The sequence below is a fragment of the Phaethon aethereus genome (assembly GCF_964289735.1).
Source record: "Phaethon aethereus genome assembly, chromosome: 2".
NCBI classification, from domain to species: Eukaryota; Metazoa; Chordata; class Aves; order Phaethontiformes; family Phaethontidae; genus Phaethon; species Phaethon aethereus.
In genome coordinates, this window is record NC_138582.1 from 109,941,432 (window position 1) to 109,959,843 (window position 18,412).

At 36.2% G+C, this 18,412-nt stretch overlaps 1 protein-coding gene across 5 annotated transcripts in view; it reads left to right on the forward strand.

Moving 5' to 3' along the window:
- Positions 1-895: 895 nt before the first annotated feature.
- The window catches only part of EZH2 (enhancer of zeste 2 polycomb repressive complex 2 subunit), a 50,263-nt gene continuing 32,746 nt past the window's right edge, over positions 896-18,412 (forward strand). For 4 of the 5 annotated variants that reach the window (XM_081996616.1, XM_081996618.1, XM_081996617.1 and 1 more), the window contains exon 1: positions 17,336-17,980. In XM_081996616.1, coding sequence (XP_081852742.1) covers positions 17,864-17,980 — 117 coding nt within the window. In that variant the 5' untranslated portion in view covers positions 17,336-17,863. Of the gene's footprint in view, positions 919-17,335; positions 17,981-18,412 lie in introns of those variants that run through there. The other variant, XM_081996620.1, reaches the window with a different exon arrangement.

The window sequence follows — 18,412 nt, forward strand, 5'->3', positions numbered from 1 at the left end:
TGGGCGCTCGTCGTTCTTCGGTCTCTCGGTTCTGGCCTTGGAGGATTCCTGGTTCAGGGAGGGAGTTTAAGAGGGCGAGGGGTAAATCAATCTGGCGGTGGTTCTGGCGAACTTCGTGATCGTTAAGGGCACCGTGCGATCGCGATCCTGATCTTCCAGAGCGCCGCAAGAAAGTTGAGAGGGAGCTGGAAATTCTGGTTTTTGGATCTAATATCGCCGAGCACGGGTATACAGAGTGCGCTCTCAAACTAGGATATCAGGGTGGTGTGAAGGAGGGTACTGGCCAGAGCTGTCTCTGAGCAACGAATGTATGATTGAATAAAGATGAAGAAATCGGTGTGTTGTGGCATCACGCATATGTATTTGACATTAACGGGTATTCATGGTGATTCAGTAATTGTTATTAGCAGACAAAAGAAAAGCAGCCTGTGCATAGATGCAGCAGGAATGGTATCGCCAACTTGTACATTACTCAAGATACTTATTTCTAACTTACAAAGCACTATTCTTATTTTATTTGAGCTACAGAAGTTTTTTTTTTTTAACTATAGAGCTGGAAGTTCAGATTCTTGGTCGCTGTAATAGGAAGCATGTAACAGTTTGAAGAAAGTTGTTTAATTGTTGCAGGATAGGTTTGTCTTTGTTCAAGTCTAGCGACTGTAGTTTCAGCTATTACGAATTTAGTTCTTACACAGATTTCAGTGAAGAGTTTTACTGGCATTTTTAGTGTAATTCTCAATTCTAAATTAGGATTTCCTCATAGATAGGTTCATATCTTTTTTAGGGGTTGACACATTCAGATTCTTTACGTGCTTTATAAAAATTAAAAGGTCATTCTTTGTTTTTCCCTAGTGCGTATATCAAATTGAGACTCCAGGGAGTGTTTACTTGTGGTAACAATAAAGCATCTTCAGAGGGGTGAGTATTGTACATAGTGTACTATAACTAATCTACTTTAGGTTATTAAAATGTGAATATTTAAGATCTACAGAGTCTTTCAGAAAGCATGCTTACAGTATTTTAGGAGATGTTTCACAAAACTTTTGAGTTGCATGTCGAGTGTTTCTAACTTTGAGAGCTAGTGCTTTATTGAGTACTGGCTTTAAGATTGTTACATGAAAAATATTACATTTCTTGTTGTGGAGTTGCCTTTACCAAAAAAAAAAAAGAGTTTCCTCTCTCTCCTTTCTTCTGTCTACATGAGAAATGAAAGTAATAATTAAACTTAACCTGTGGAGAAACCTGTGACAGTAAAATGTTACATGAAATGCCAACAGCTATCTTCATCTGGAGCTTTGGAAGAATTAAGATTTTAACTTAGGACAAAAACTGGGGAAAAAAATTCAGATTTTTATTTAATATGTAATTGCATTGTGAAAAGTGACAGACACTGAAAATCCACATTGTCAAAAGGTCATAAAATGTCTCTGCTCAGTTTAAAATGACCTAAAGAGGTCATGTGTAAACTTAGGCCAGAGACTTGAAACTCAAGCTTAATTTTTTTTTCCTTGCTGTACTTTTTTCCTCTCTTGCTAGAATTGCCAACAAGCTGAAATATGGTATTTTCATTGAAGATATGTGTTCAAATGGATTTTTGTTTGTTCTGTAACATTGCAACATTTATAGGCAAAATGTAAATATATTCTTGTACTACTGCTTACCTGCAAAGAAACTTTGGCTTAGCAAGCAGGGAATTTTTGTAGTGCATTATTGAATGCAATAACTGTATTACATATAGAGATAGGGCAAGCTAACTGCCACTTTCTGTAAAGCAGCTTATGCCAGAATAAGCTACATCTAGTGCACTCCAACAATGTTCACAGAAAAGTTGGTGCACTCTAAAATTCCTCTCAAAATTAGTCCAAAAAATCTGTTCTTGTCACGATTCACGAGAATATTCAGCTTCTTTAGCTGTATGTATTGTGGATACATTTTAATAAGTTCACAGCTACACTGTTAAAATTGAACAGCAATTTTAGATGACAGTACAGTGAGAGTTATTTTTAAAAATGCCTGCAATACTGACAGAAAGCATATTTAATAAATGTTTGCTTTACCTTGTTTTTGAGTAAAAGTGCTGTGGGAAACTTTAGTGTTGGTTGTAATCTGGAAGTTCTGTAATTCTACAGTTAGCACTGATAGATTCATCTTAGCTGACTTGAGGAGAAGTATCTGTGAAACTTAAGGGGGAATAAAGTTTTCCCAAGCAGGGATGCTGAAAATCTCAGGAAGAGGACCTAGCCTTCACTAAGCAAGGAAGCTCACTAAGGAGGTCATCTTTACAAAATTACCTATCCAAGCAAAATTCAGTTTACCAGATTTCTAAAAAAGTGGAGGAAATGGACTATGTACTGTAAATATAATAATGATCTGATGAGGTGTTTGAATAATACTTGCATTAGGAAACAAGACCCCTGCTAACAGATAAGCTGTAGAACAGTAATGGGAGGTTTATTTTAATGTTAAAGCAACTAGAAACCTTTTGTTCATACTATCTGCAAGGTCTGTGAAGAGCAGTGCTGGGCTTACTGAAATGGTGCCTGATTGAAAACAGTATCTATGCTGTGTCTATAAATGTATCTATACATTTAGCATCTATGTATACGACTTGTACAACTGTTCTGGAACGGCTAAGTCAATCTTTAAATGGATGAGTTACTCCAGTACTTACATAGTTTAAGTGATAACTTCAATTAAGTGGCTATTTCTGGGAGGAAGAAAGGCGAGACAAAGAAAAACCTTGCATAAAATGGATGCAAAACAGGGAGAGGTATTTTGCAGGGGAATGATAAAAACACTGGTTACAACTTAGCAGAGTGCTTGGGTTTGTTTTCTAGCTCTGAGTATATGCCCAAGAGTTTTGATGAGCTAAAGATTAAAAGGAAAACAGTACACAGAATTATTAAATAGGTAATCTGTCTGTTCTCACAGATCAGTTAAAGACTTTGGGATGTTGCTGTGTATGTCTGTTTATGGATGAGGTAAAACTAAAAAGTGAAATTTGTTGGAGGCAGGAGTAGGTTCTATTGAGCTCCAGCCAAGAAATAGTCAAGTTCTCTAAAACACAGTAGTGATAATGCTGCTTTCTATAACTGATAATAGTAGGTAGTTTGATTGTTACAGGCTTTTTCTAGTTATACACCTAGATTTCCACTAAGATGTGTTAGACTGTGGACTTGAGGACTTGTGGACTTGATCCTCAGCGTAAGTGAGAAAACTACCTCCAATGTTATAGGCAGAATATGTATTCTGAATTGAAAAGATACAGGTAACACTAGTAAACTTGGGTAGAGTCAACTCTTAAGAAGAGTGAAAAGGTATAATTTGCATATAATATTGACAAATTAAGCTTCTTCTAAAAATAGTAAAAAAGAAAGGGATTCCTAAATATATAAATAATTATTTAACCACAGCCTTGTAAATTGGTTGTAATTTAAAAAAAATATTGCAAGAGAAGAGGCTATCTGTTAATGTCCTTGCTGTGTCCAGAAAAAATTTTAAACAAACAACCCCTCCTCCAAATAATGTGGGTCACACCCTTATTTTAGGAATCTTTTGGCTACCTGGCTGAAGTCTGCATATAGGATTTTTCAGTAATTGTGCCTGTGCTCAACTTGTGAAAAATACTGCTGTCTTGGAATGATTTACAATGCATACTATGCCTACTTTCTAATGATAAGAATCAGTAGTACTTTTAAGGTGAGAAGGCTGTTAGGAAATCTAGATAAATACTGTGCATGTTCTGAATGCTGTGGATAAAAAGAACAATGTATTTATGTGAGTGGATCAGCACAGTATTGTCATTTACTTGAAAATGTGATGATGTACTTCCAAAGCTTCTAATTTGGATATATACGGTTTCATTACAAATGAGGTAAACCTGATGCCTTACTGTGTGCAAATAAAGACTTCCTTGATACACAATTGGAGAAGAACTTCATTTTTCTTTTTTGTCTATATGCATATGGTGCCTGCTTAAATTATGTTTTATATGTACTATATAAGCAAAGTAGTACAAATTGCAGTCCACATCCCGGGCTTTCTAAGATGTGAACTGAAAATAAGTCTTTACATGAAGGTATGATTTCTTTATACTTCTAAATTTTTTTTTTTAAATCTAGGAACAGGCCTATTTCCCATGTTGGTTTTTGTTGTATATGGCTCCTTCCCGTTGGTTAGTTCAGTTTTTCCTGCCATGCATTCTCTTTTTCACAGGCTGCATGTTCGGTTTAAGCCCAAAGCCATCAGATGTAATTTAAAGAAACAAAGTATTTGAAAGGAAGGAAACTCAAACATTACAACTTATATAAGTTTTTTTTTTTAATGTGAGCTGGTTTCCTTTCCATGTATCTTAGTGTAAGTGTATCTGGCAATCTTTATATTTTTGGTGTGTAGTTGTCTGATTTCATTTTTTACTAGTAAGATAACAAAATTCTAGAGATGGAATTCAGGTTGCTGCTTCTTTCAGAAATCAGGCAGATGTGTGTTACAGATGCTTGATTTATCTGAAAAGCTATACCATGGCAGATGGGTGAAAGTCATTAAGTTGTTATCATCTGTTTTATTAATGATACGATTTATAACCAGGGACAGTTACAACCACAGTCCTTTGTGATAACTTCTTTCAGCTTATGTCCGCTAGTTTGTGCCATGTTTCTAGTGAGTATTACTAATGTGTTTTAGTGCAAACTTAAATCCACTGCTTAACTATTGGAAGAAGAGATGGACATACGTTTTTTTTTTATTCTTAAAATAGTTTAACCATTACAGATGTTCAATCCACCATTGCTTTAAAACTGGGAGACATAATTGGTCCCAAAGCCTTACTATTTGTAATTCTTTTCTACAGCCTGAGGGAGCTGATTTTTGTCACTGGAGGGTGGTGGAATTTTTTGGGTTTGTTTGTTGTTTTTTTGTTTTTGTTTTGTCTTTTGTTTTTGAGATAAACAGATTCTCAATAATTTTCTCCATTAAATCAAGCTTCTGGAAAAGTAGTCTCTGTTTTTTCCCTTTATAAGCAACATTTAATCTAATGTTCTGATGGATTAATCCCCACATACCTTGTAGAATAAGGTATGTAGAATTAGACCCATTTATTTTGAGGACTTTAAAATGAGAGTTGCCTAAATAACTCTTACGGCCGCTTTCATAATTTAAAGCTCATTTGGGAAGTTTTCAGACAATTGGCAAATACCAGTTTAGCTTCAAAATTTGCCAGACTGTATTCATGGAAGTGTAATGTCTTTCAAAGTTTAAACTATTTGCCTATGCAGGGGAAGGAGTATGGAATAGCTATTGAACCACTTAATCTTTGTGTAGCAGGGTTTTTCCTGTATTGAGTATGGGTTGCTTTTGTGTGTATGGATTGAGCTGATGAACCTGTGGCTATTTTAGAGTTTTTAGAGTAAAAAAAGGTGTGTCCACAAAACAAGTTCGGGTGGAATAATCAGTGCACTTCAAATTCACACCCTAAATTATTTTGCCTGTGGAGACATGCCTTAAGTGTTTCCAGCAACTGTTACTTTTTCTGCCAGATTTATCCAGGATATTAAAAAGCTAAATTTTAAGAGATGGAGGTGTTAGGCAACAGAGGTTATTTGGAATGTGTGTGGTAGTCATCTAACTCCTCTGGGTCCCTGTGAATGAGTGTGAAGAGAGAAATTTGGAGGTACACATTTGAACAACTCAAAGGTGAAGTTTTATGCATAAAACTTAACTTTCTCCTGACAAATAGCCAGGCTTGGTATTATGTAAGAAATGTGGGATGATTTTAATGGTGACTTGTGAAAAGCATGATCAAAATCAGGCTTGAAACTTTTTGTTGCTGTTCTGCTGTTTGGAGTTTTAAAATGTTTTATTTGGTTTTTGATCCATATAGTCTTACTCACACATGCAAATATAGTTCAAAGACACATGCAAATATAGTTCAAAGTATTTATACATGCAGATATCCAAGTAAAAAGTAAATAGTTGCATTACCTGCTGCACAGTGTTTTGCTGATGTTGCCCAAACTGAAGTGAGATGTCAGTTGATTTTAGTTAGTGCCAATATTGGTTAGATCTTTAATATAAAATACTTGGTTATGATCTCCCCCTTCCCTCACGCAAGTGAATGAGTACTTGAACTTGTTATTTTTATTTCCAAACCAGTATTTTTCTAAAAGTGTCAAATGTTGAAAAGTTCTAGAAGAAAGCAATGATATAGAGAATTAAGAAAAATTTTCTTTGATATGGTTACTCTTACTCCTTACATGGTATTAAGTAATTATTTCATGCCTGTTTTTGTTTCTTTGAATCCTGAAGCTGTAGGGATACAGAGCAAGAACTTAATTTTTGAAGGGAAGAATACCTTTGAAAGTTGCAGGCTTGCATATACAAACTGATTGAACACTGTAGTAAGGATGTATCTTTTTCTTTTAAGGGCTGAAAACAAATTATACTACATTACTTTTTTTTTCCCCTACTGTTTTTATTTGTTTAAGGAAATGTATTGGAAATCTAATTTTTGTATTGAAATCTTATTTTGTTATTAACAGACACAACTTTTTTGTTTTCCTATACTGAAGAGAATGAAACTCTGAGAACTATCCATACCATTGTTCCTTGACAAGTAAATGTTCTAAATGAAGGACTCACATGAAATGAGATAACTTCAAAATAAATCTTAAGGGCAGTGTACTATTAAGAAAAAAGAAATCATCACACCAATGCCCTCCTCTACAGCTGGTAAAAAATCTGAAATAAGGTTGTTTTCTAGAACAATTCTGTTGGATCTTACTCAGGTACTTCGTGTTTAATCAACCTATAGTTAGTGCCAAAAACTTTTAAAATGACTGGGTGATTTTCCCAAGACCAGGTGAGTTCTTGCTTTTTTTCCTTATTTTTTAGTATTTAAATTTTTCAAGCAGATGGATTAAAATTATTCTAGATGTTAAGAACCATACACAATTTTGGCTATATTTTCTGAAGTACTTCTGGAAGGTCTGAGTTATTTTTAAACTCTGAGTTGCAAAGTTTTTAACATGCTGGCAGATAGGGCAAGGGGTGTTGAATACCTGGTAGTTGCTTTGCTTTGGTAGTTTTCTTCTCAGAAAAAAAAAAAATTCTAATGTAAAAACAGCAAGAAGATAAATTAAAATTCCTCATGTTTTTCCCAGAAGGAAAAGGGAGTGAAGGAACATTTTCTTCTCTTTAATATCCAAGAGCTGTTTGACTCCTCATTCTTCCCTTTCTTCCTTGTCCTTGGTAAAGTGTTGGAGTTTCTAATATCTGCTTGGTCAGTTTGTAATGGTTGTAGAAACTCCTGAAAAGAATATTCAAGCAACATAGTGTTAAACTACCTATGTGAATGAACTGTTAGGGGAGAATGCAAGAAATAAAATACCATGGGAGTCAATTTTTTTTAATCAGATGGGGAGCATAATTGAAGAAAATGTGAGTTCTGTGAGCTGTAGAGTTGACTTATTTCCCTCCTGTCTTGTGTGTCAGTAACTGAATTGCTCTTATTTACTATGTGAGGTGAGCATTTCAAGTAAGTGCTATGAGTTTCAGTATGAATTGAGCACATCTGGAGATTGATCTGCAGGCTTAGGCATTTAGTAGTCTCACAAGGAGCTGAAAATGGAATGTCTAAGGACATAGTTCAGTGTCTTTAGGTGAGGACAGAGTGGCTGGATGCTCACTTTTCTTCAGTAAAAAGTAACAAGGTATTTTCAGCTAGAGGACTTCCTTGCTTCTGTCAGTGTCTGGCTGCAAAAATGCTCATGCTGTCAGGAGGGAAATGATAGCACAGGTGCAAGAACAAGTGGCAAGTAGAAGTGCTTCTTTTTGTAGCAATGCTAGCATAAAGTAGGGGTGACACTTGAAAGTCAAAGCCATCTGGTCCTTCATACAGTTTTTGTTGGGTATGTTTGGGCAGTAATGAGAAACTGTGTGTGAAGAGATTCATTTAACTATTAAAAACAGACTAGAAACAATAATTGGTGAAGGAAGGTAGATGATGTGATCAAGGCAAGCAGAAGTTGGGAGTTAAGTATGGGGAGAGAAAACAGGGACTCCTACCAAATCTGGAAGCTGGACTGAAGGTTACAATTCCTAATATCTAAGATAAGAGCATTCCCTAGCAACATCTAGGGGTACAGTGCAGGATAGTAGCTACTGTAAAGTAGTGTATGTAATTATGTTACATACTGGAGCAGTGAACAGGTATGTCAGTGAGTCTTCTGAATTGCAGTTAGCTGCAATGGCATTGATTGGGTAGGGATCTGCTGCTATCTACTGATGCATCGGTGTCTGCAGCCCTAAGTGGTGTTTCTTCCTAGTATTGTTTTTGTTTTTCATGACTTCCCTGATTTTTTTCTTATAGAATGTGAGTTCACACTGCAGCTTTTCATAATACCAGAGCACTTGCAGTCCTTCATGAATCAGTTGCAGAAAACATACATAAATTACTGATCTGTAAGCCATGTCACAATTTGATTTATGTTTGCCATTTGCATCAGAAGTTACTGTAGGCAGGATGTGTGCAGAAGGATGCATCAGCCTTGTTATCATAGAAAAGCTAAAAATCAGGCACTTGGAGGGCATTCTGATTATGTTGATTAGCTCATATACAAGGTATTGCCTATGCTATAATTTAGTAACCCCTCTAACGTTTGGGAAGTAATACTGCAAATAAAAATATAGACATTACAGTTGATAAGTTAGTTTGGTAGTACTACTACAAATAAGCAGTTTGATTGGATTAAGTATGTATGAAACTGTACTTCTAGTTTACTGATAGCCATTCATTCAGCTATAAGAGAAAAGGGGTGTGTACAGCTGTTTTATGATAGACATCTTGATCAAGGTAACATGGGATGACCAAGTGTGAATTTGCCACGAAATGGTGATTATTTTTTTTAAGCCCCTTTTGAAAGGAGCTGAAATTCTTACTCAAAAGATACGGAAAAGGATCTCAGGAATCTTGAATATTCTGAAGTTTCAATTAGGAGCTATTAACTTAAGGAGCTGCTGGGATAGTAACAAGGCCCAAAAAACATTGTGCTTGGGAAGAAATAATGGAGGAGGCACATCTTTTGAGTTGCAGGGAAGCAGGTCAGAGAGAAGTTGCTTATTGTGAACATGTGTACTGCTTGATTTGCTTATTGATATCTCCTAGAATATGTTTAAGTTTATTTAAAAATGAAAGAAAGTGAAATTGAAGTCTAAAAAAAAACAAACTCAAAAAACCTCAACCAACCATTTAATGTTCCAGGGTAGAGATTAGGCTCCTGATCTTACGTACACCAAGTGCAAGATAAGGCTGTAGTCACTTAAACGAAAGAAAGTAAAAGGTCTGAAAAGAGTGGCACTTCAAAGGCACGAAGGTTGAGCTGTAAGAGAGGCAGAACTCCGTTACGATAAGATGACAACTAATTTGAAAAAACAGCCCTTCTATGTTTTTTCTGTTTTAAACATAATGGTAAGTTTATGAAGAGTCTAACTAGAGTAGCACTGTAGTTAGACTACATTCTTAATTAGTAAAGACCTTTCCGATCTGTCTTTTTAAATTACGATTTCTAAGAGGAAGAACTGAAGGCTCCAACTCCAACCTTACATCATGTTTCTTAAAACTAATAGTTTTGTCTTTTGACAATAGCTTGTATAACAGTTTCCATCCTTTGAGTAATCAAGAACATTCTTGTAAAGCATGGAATCTTGTCAGAGTTGATCATGAGTGTTTTATTAACCTACATCATCTACAACCACTGAAGCCTGTCAGAGTGAGGAAGGACAGATGAGCTGTTTGGAATTACCTGCTTAGGTCAGTTCGTGAACTAATCAATTTCTTTTAGATACTGCCAAACAAAGCCCAATAGCGGTTAAGCCTTTGTATGCCTATACAAGCCTGTTGACATTTATCTGCCTGAAGAGTGGCACAGCTGGCATGGATGGCTTAGTAAATGTTTCCTGTTTCTGGTTGTTAAGAATAGTTTTTCTGTACTGGTAAAACTGAGTGGCAGAGACATGGCTTGACAGACACTTCTGCTGAAGCCTAAACTACTGCCCTTTTCAATTTCAGTCCTTTGCCTCTTGTTCCTGCCCCAGGGTTGGCCCTCCCCTTCACTTGTGTTGATTCAAGAATTCATGTGGCTACTGAACAAGCCAGCTTGTGGAGCTGATTTTGTTGAGAAATTGTATTTAAAAACTAAGTGTGTTTATTTTCTGAGCTGTTCAGACAGATATTTTTTTTTTCTCCCTGACCTAGTTTGATTAGCAGAATCATAAGCACTTAAGCTCTTGCAGTAGAGAAGGCTGAGTAGAGGTGGAAATAAGTGACCAGAGGCCACTGATACAGTGGACAGATGATGTCTTTTCCAGGTAAAACTGACACGAAATAGCATTTGAGGAAGGCAGTTGAACTGATGGTAGCATTTAATATAAGTTATCTCTCAAAATTATAAACATCCTTTAATGATACAGAACTTGCATATGGAATAACATGATGTAAATTTTAAAGCATAGAGAAGTCTTTTTAGGTATTTCTTGGTTAAAATTAGGTTGAACTGCACTGTAAACTTAAAATACCAATTTCTATAATATAGAATAGTAAAACACTACAGTTTACTCCCATCTATTTCTCTGTGACTAATTCTGTAAAAGAGGAAATGTGCTGTAGTTGCTTTTGTAGTAAAATATTATTAATAAACTATGTTAATCTTTGCTATGTTGTATTTCAGAGCTAGAGATTTCTGTTAGTCTGTCTGGTCTGGTGTCTGAAATACCCAAGCTGACAGTGGCCTTGGGAATATTTTCTTCCCATGGAATTGAGAATGTGCTATTTTACGTAGATAAGTTTGAAAGAAAGCAATGTTTTGTTTTGCTTTAGAAAATCCAGAAAGTAGAGTAGCAAGCAACTACAAAACTTCTAGGCATTTTTTTTGTGTCTGCTGATAGCACAGGTAAAAAGCCCTTTGAGATGCTGGGAGTGTCATTCTTCTGCCCTCCCCTGCAGCTTGCATAACTTAATGTGGAAATAGTTAGCAGCTCTGAAATCACAGCAGTGAAAAATTTTTCTTACTTAGCACAAATGAGTAATATTGTTTCTTTACAATAGTTTTTTTTGTAGTTTTGTTTTTTTTTACTCTATGCTGTCAACAAAAGTTTGGTAAAAATGAAGGAGACAGATCTGGCAGATTACAGCATTGATTTATAATTAACTTGCAAGTCAATTTTTTTGAAATCTGGCAATATATATGTGTTTTATTGATAGTTTATTTTCAGGTGCTTGATAATTGTAGTAAGTGTACTGGAAACTGCTTACTCTGGAAAGGTTTAGGATAGGTTCATAGAGAGTATTGTTTTGCATTTAGGGTACAGGAAGTAAAATACTAAAAGTAAATTTCAAAGAGTTTCTAAGTAATAAAGTTTAGTTTAACATAGCTGAAAAATACTTATCTGCAGCTGAACAATCATTTCATTGTATTGTGCTGTGTAAAATCCTCTAACATAAAAGATCATTTGAGGTTTTTTATGAGGTGGTTTTTGAAAGCTAACAACTTTAGGTCTAAGCTTAATGCATTGATTTTTTTTTGATACTTGAAATATATTATCTTTTTGTTTTCTAGCAAGTATTGAATTTTTTTGCAGGTTTATTGAAAAATCTTGTTAATCCCTTCTGTTGCTAAAATTCTTCTTTTTATGTTGAACACGAAGGCTATCCAAAATTTTTCTGCCCAAGCAAAAATTTTTTTAGTTTGAGGAAAAGCATAGAAGGGTGTGGTGGGGTGTGGTTCATTTTGTTTGTTTTTTAACTAAAACCCAAGTTTTGTAGATGCTTGAAGAAGTTCAATGATGACTTTGTATAGGGTTTAATATATAATAATTTCTCCATTAGTAAGACTGTGTGTGCTTAGGCTGAGAGACCTGTATGCTGTCTGGATTTGATAACAGCTTACAGTTAAAGAGCATGCCTGCCGCTCCAGAGCAAACTGATATATAAAACCGGTGCCTGTTTGTGGTGCAATTGCCTGCCCTAGTTTTTCCCTAGTGTTGGTCTGAGTTCCTAACAAATCCTGCTTTATAGTTGTGCACAGGAAGCCACAGTTGTGGATGGAATCATCAAACTGATCTGTGTTTCAGAAAACAATCAGAAGTGTGAGCTTTTTTTTATCATTGGTCAGTTTAATCCAGTTTACCATGCATCGCTTCAAGAAGAGTGGCTGCAGCTCAGTGGGTAGTATTGGGGTGAGAATAAAGAGTTGGGAAGGGTGGGATGATTCTAAGATGCCACCGCTGCTGCTGAGGAAATTACTTGGTTGAGTACCTTCATTATGTAGTATTGAATCTAAATTAATAAGTTTATGGTATCTGAAGTGACAGTTCATGAGGCCAACTCAGATGCATGCTCTGAGCTTACTGGTGCATCCAGTACAAAGAACTTAGTGGAAGTATGTCACTGTTCAGAGGGCTGTGGGCATGCTAACAGTGAGGTAGAAGAGGTCAAGGAGCAGCATGGTGTAGTTCACTGTGCAGCGCCATGCAACTAAATAAATTCCTTTAGAGCTCGAGGTTCTGAGAAGCAAATGTGAAAGCATTTGCAACTTTATGGGAGTTAGAAGCAGTAGTTCCCTGCCTACCTACCCCTGCTCCATCTGAATTATTTTATTCCTTCATTATTCTTATTACTCTAGGCAACAAAAAACATGATGGCTTATTTTATTGTTCAGTTTGCATCAGGTTGCATATGCAGTTTCTCTGTTGGGTTTTATATTTTCCCCTATCCTTCCCTCCCACCCTGCCCCCTGCACTGAAGCTATTGGTTGAGTGCTCTTAAGTGCAGTATTGTATCAGTGTATGCATATATTTAAAATATATTAATAACTTTTGGAGTGTAGATTAATTAGCAAAAAGAACTGAGAAGTTTTTAATTTCCAGCTATGTAAGCATGAGTAAAAACTGAAAAGAATAGCTATGTGTATGTTTTTACTTTCTTGTTGGGTTTTTTAAAAATCAGTGTTTAGGTGGGTTTAGTATGTCTAATTCCTAATACCGTACGTAGTTCAAATTCCTTATTGGTCAAAAAGAGGCATTAGTTTTATTTTTCTTGTATTTGATGGTGGTCTGTTTAGAATTACATTGGTCCTCTCATTAATATAATTATCTAATGCCTAGTTCTACCCATGCACTTAGGTATATTGTGCATGGGTATACTCTATAGCTTAGGGAATTAGGTAGCTATAATATTACAAGTAATGGGAAAATATAGATGGTATGAGAGCTGGTGAGCAGAGCATAGCAACACTCAGCTGTATGCATGGAATATTGGCAGAATGGAGTCACTTCCGTTCTGCAGCGCTATGCTGTGGGAGGGCTGGCTGGGTTAAGTGTAGCTTTGGACCCAAAGTATTAAGACTTTGCATTTAAGTGTGGCACATGCATACTCTTGCTTGCCGTGGCATTGGGGTGATTCCCCGTTCAGGAATGAGACAGTCTGTCTGTCTGTGGCTGTATCAGGTTGGCACTAGAACTGCTTGGGATGTCTCACCACAATTCCCAGTGTTCCCTCTTCTGCAAAGAGGGTGCAGGGAGTTATGGCAAGGTTTCCCTCTTTAGTGTGATGCCAGGTAAGATCTGGCAAGGTTAGCTCAGGTTCTGCATGGAAGTCATTCAACGCTATGGGAGATGAGGTTTCACTAGGAACAGTATAACTGCTTTAGAGTTATGCTTGCTTTCTTGTATCTATTTCAGAGATGAGATAATCTGCCCATAAATTACTGAGCTGACTGCTACATAGTTTCTTTCTTTTGGATAAAAGTTCTCAGGACTGGGATTTTTAGCAGTTGTGTGGTTTCTGTAGACCCTTCATATGAAGAGGGTGAAAAATGGGAAAGAAAAAAGATTTTAAAACAATAGAAGCAGGTAGCAGGATTGAGAAGGGGAAATGGGGACATGGGGACAGTGAAAAGGGTAATGGCCTGGGGGCTTTCAGAATCAGACCACTGCACTAAGACAATCCAGTATCATGTTTTTATTTATTAAATGGAAACTCTTTAACATTATGCTACCTTCTTACGACAGCCTTAACTATTCTTTAGATAGGTGTGTTTTAGCTTGTGCCACTTGTGCTACTGTGGTGAATATTCTGAAACTCTGTATGACAAGTGGACTAGTTCTGACAAACTGATCTTAAAATTCACTAGCTTTTCTGCTCTGCAATCCTAGCTGCAAATTCCATACAACATAATTTAATGAAAATGCATAGGCTTTTTTCTTGTTTAGCAAAGTGAAAACTGTGCAGTTTGATACAGCTCAGAGTATTTACAGAAGAAATGGTGGAAGAAAGTGATTTGAGAAGGGTTTTTCTTACAGTTAGGTACTAGTGCAAGTGGCCCAATAGTAGGCTTGATACAGGATCTACAATCCTGAATTTGCCCCAGAGATTGAGTTTATGTTGATGTTTCCCTAAGTCTTTTAACTCTCTAAACTACTTTTCCATTCAGAGATAGTGTCTAGCACCCTTCTGTTGAGAGTGCATCTTTCTGTCATTTTTTGCTCCCTCAGCCCTGACCCAACTTGGGCTGTCCTTGTCTGTGAAATTTATGTCAGTTTCTCAGGTTTAGTTTCTCAAATGTATAGTTTTTTGAACTTTTGAAACCTTTTGAATTGGCATTAGAAATTGTCAGTGGCATTTGGCTATAGTCCTAATGTGTAGATGATGGATCAATTGCACTGTGAGAATTAACTCTGTCCACTATCAATACATTCTTCTGTCCCTGCCCCCGCCTTGGTTTTTTTTTTTCCCCTCCATACTTTCTTCTGACATTAGGGACAGAAAAACAATTATCTCTTAACACAGTACGTGTGTTATGTATATATTATATATAACAACACTATAATTCTACTTTTGTGATGTTCAACTGCCCAGAAACATACAAACAGCGTTCATTTGGTTTGAAAAACTGCTGCTCGAAGTCAGAATTCATTAATACATTTTCAGGGATTTTAAAAATTAGTATTTACAAATGTGCATCGAGGACACTTTGCTTTTTTCTTAGTTATAACTTTTCTATAACCTATACGTGCATTTGTTTCATTTCCACTCAATGCTTTTTCTCTTATTACAAACTTGCCATTTAAGAGGCCATTTCTAATTTGTTTGTACATATTTGACTCAATGTACCATGTGTATCCCACTGACTGTTGCACATTAACATTATTACTTTATCTAGAAGAACTTTTTTCTTGCTATAACTTGACATAAGCAGCAGTGCGAATTTCATTTTTCTATGATTTGTTATATTGTGCCTTGAAAGTTAAATTGTTGTCTGTGTTGTGCCCCAGATAGCAGCTTGAAACGAGTGCTAGAGGAGTGTTCTTGTAAGTCCCATTTGTTTTCAGATGAATGAGCCTAGTGTGCATAAGTTATGCTGTTTTAAAAGGAAGTATTTATCATCTTGTGAAGTGATTTTAATATAACAGGTAGCAATGATGTTCATTACTGAAAAAGTGAATATATTTATTTGTTTATTTGATGGGGATATATTTCTGTCAGGTCTTAAGTCATTGGGGTTTTCTGGGGGCCATATTTCAGTTGTATGAAAGAGAGCTGGGAATTCTGTTGGTTTTGTTTGTTTTGTTGTTTTTAATCTAATTATATATGATTTCCATATAGATTTGCTTTTAGGGTTTATCTGGCAGTTGAATTTTAGTTAAGAAAGCTTCTTTTTAAATCTGAGTCATTTGTTATTCTCCAGGAAACTAGAATAAGAATGGCTGTGGTTGATGCAGTATTAGAGTAAATAAACATAATCTGTGTTTTGTTTTTATGGGATATGCTACTTCAGTACTGTCAGCTGAGCTTTCATTTCTCCTGAATTCATTGGTACTTTTTCCATGTCTTTTGGCTGAACCATAACTGAAGTGATTTTGATATTCTGTATTACCAACAAATTGGGAATCTGTCTTTCTGTTATTTAATGGTACTTATTCTAGGTCTAATTTATTTCCAGCTAATGGGATGTTTTTCCATATTTTCACTTTGCTTAGCATATAAGCTTTGCATATAATACAATGCATTATCTGTACTTAATAATGCTTTTTTGCTGTTCTCTAAGCAGTGTCATAGTGCACCTTGAGATGCCGATTGTCTTTTCTGTTTTGTAACATTTTAAAAAATTATTTTGTTTTTGATCTTTCTCTCTTGTAACCACTGGCGTTGTGGCAAATGAGGTACAGGTGGATTCTACTTGCTGCCTTGAAGCATGGAAGCAGAGCAACTGTGCTTGACACTTTGCTCTAGATTCACCTCCCCCTCCTGGTTCTCCATCCTCCCCCTCTGTCTAGTCAGGTCCTTCAGGCATTATGTGAAACTTATTTGTATGCTTTGCCTTTTTTCCTCAAAGGATACTTCACGTGATTTGGGTGGGCAATTCTGCCATTTGTTTGTTGGTTCAGTTTCATCTAAACCTAAAAACCCAACAAATTTTCTTACAAAAAATGATTTAATGTCTTGTATAAAAATGGATGTCAGGCTCTCATAGACTATTATCTTTTGTTCAAGGTAAATGTGTTCAGTGTAGATGGAGGTGTAGTACTGAGAATAAACAGGTTCTGTATTGATTCCCCTGCCCAAATGTCATAAAGTCTGATAGAACTCAAATCCAACCTGTACAAAAGTGCTGAAAATAGAGCTCTGCCTACAGCAGCAAAGAGTTTTCAATAACTTGGATAAAGCTGTACTCATGACTGTCAGGGGAGCTCTGGTGCAGGGCATGGGAGTAGCACTGGGCATTCGACTTCAAGTGTGAAGATGACACCTCTGCTCATGTTTACCTACCTTGATAATTAGAAGGGCTGGAGTTGTTTCTGCTCAAATTAATTATTCTTGTTTGAGAATGTATTAAACTTGGGCAACTGGACTTTTCAGCCTTTCAGTCCACAATAGCTATTGTGAATGCTATTTTGAGCTATTCATTGAAATACTGGAGGTTGTTGCAGCACAACTCTTGAGAGGAAGCCAGTGTTCAATGTAGTGGTTTTGTTTCAGGATGTTGTCAAAATAGTCATTGCCAACATAGTTGTAGTGTATGGTCCTTCATTTTGAAAAATGCTGAGCGGATTAGTACATTATGATGTAAAAATACAACTTCATTGCCAACAGTCCTGTAACATGAAAACGAAGCACTTGGAACTAGGAGCGTGATCAGTAAAAATTGAATCAGTCTCCTGTTTGCAGGACAGTTTGGGGTTTTGTAGAATATTTGAGAAAAGAGCAAGATCACTTATTCTGTCTGTTTCAAAACTCTTTATGTCTGAATTTCTAGAACTTTTGGCACTTGAGTGGCTGGGTAGGAGGACTGTACTTGGGGTACCTCTCTGCACTTGAAATCAACTCCAGAAGCCTATTCTAGGAGTTGATATCTTACTGAAGAGGACTGCTCCTGCGAGGAGGGAAAGGTTTGTCAGCCACGAACATAGCTGTCCAGAAGTTAATTTACAAGACTGCTTGCAAGGATAGGGTTCTAGTGTGTGTCTTTGCAGTGGCAATCTTGATTTGTTCCGCTTCACCCCTTTAAATCCATTAGCTACCTTTATGTATAGAGGTGTTAGAAGCGTTTAAAGCAAATGTGAATGGTCCCACTGATTTGTAATCAAAATTATGGATTTCCAGTGTCTATCACTTAAGGGTTTTTTTGGGGTTGTTTTTTTTTTTGATTGGGATGGTATTGCAAGTGTCTGATTGAAAGGAATTAAAGAAACTTGGTATGAAAGGTATTAAGGGAATGTCTCTAGCCTACCTAACTTCACTCTAACTTCCTCTGTAAGCTGTGGCATCAGATTTGGTTAATATTAACATGACATTGTCTCCAGTAGGATAATCATGGGTCAAACCGGAAAAAAATCTGAGAAGGGACCAATTTGTTGGCGAAAACGCGTGAAATCAGAATATATGAGACTGAGGCAGCTCAAGAGGTTCCGACGTGCGGATGAAGTAAAGGTATGTAATCTTTTGGTTCTATTGCTTAAAAAATTATATAAAAATTCATTTTCTTCAAAGTATGAGTTGTCCTGCAGTTAACACCTGCAATAACAATTATGAAATACTTTAACATACTGAAAACTTGTTTTAACTCTGATCTTATAGGCAGGTATGGTACGTTTATATGTGATTGAATCAGGCATGCTAAATATCAGAAGAGACTGTGGAGAGCCAGTATGGCAACTTCTTTAGCCAGATACTAATTCCATTTCAAATTTAACTCCATGCTCAACCTCTGAGTCTCTAAACATAAGAACATGGTTTGAGGCAAAGAAGGTGATAATAATATTGAGCCTCACTGACATTTAAAGACAATTTGGATGGTTGAGTTTGAGCACCTTTTTTTTTATCCTGTTTGGTTTTGTTTATTTTTTTAGTAAATGTTATAAT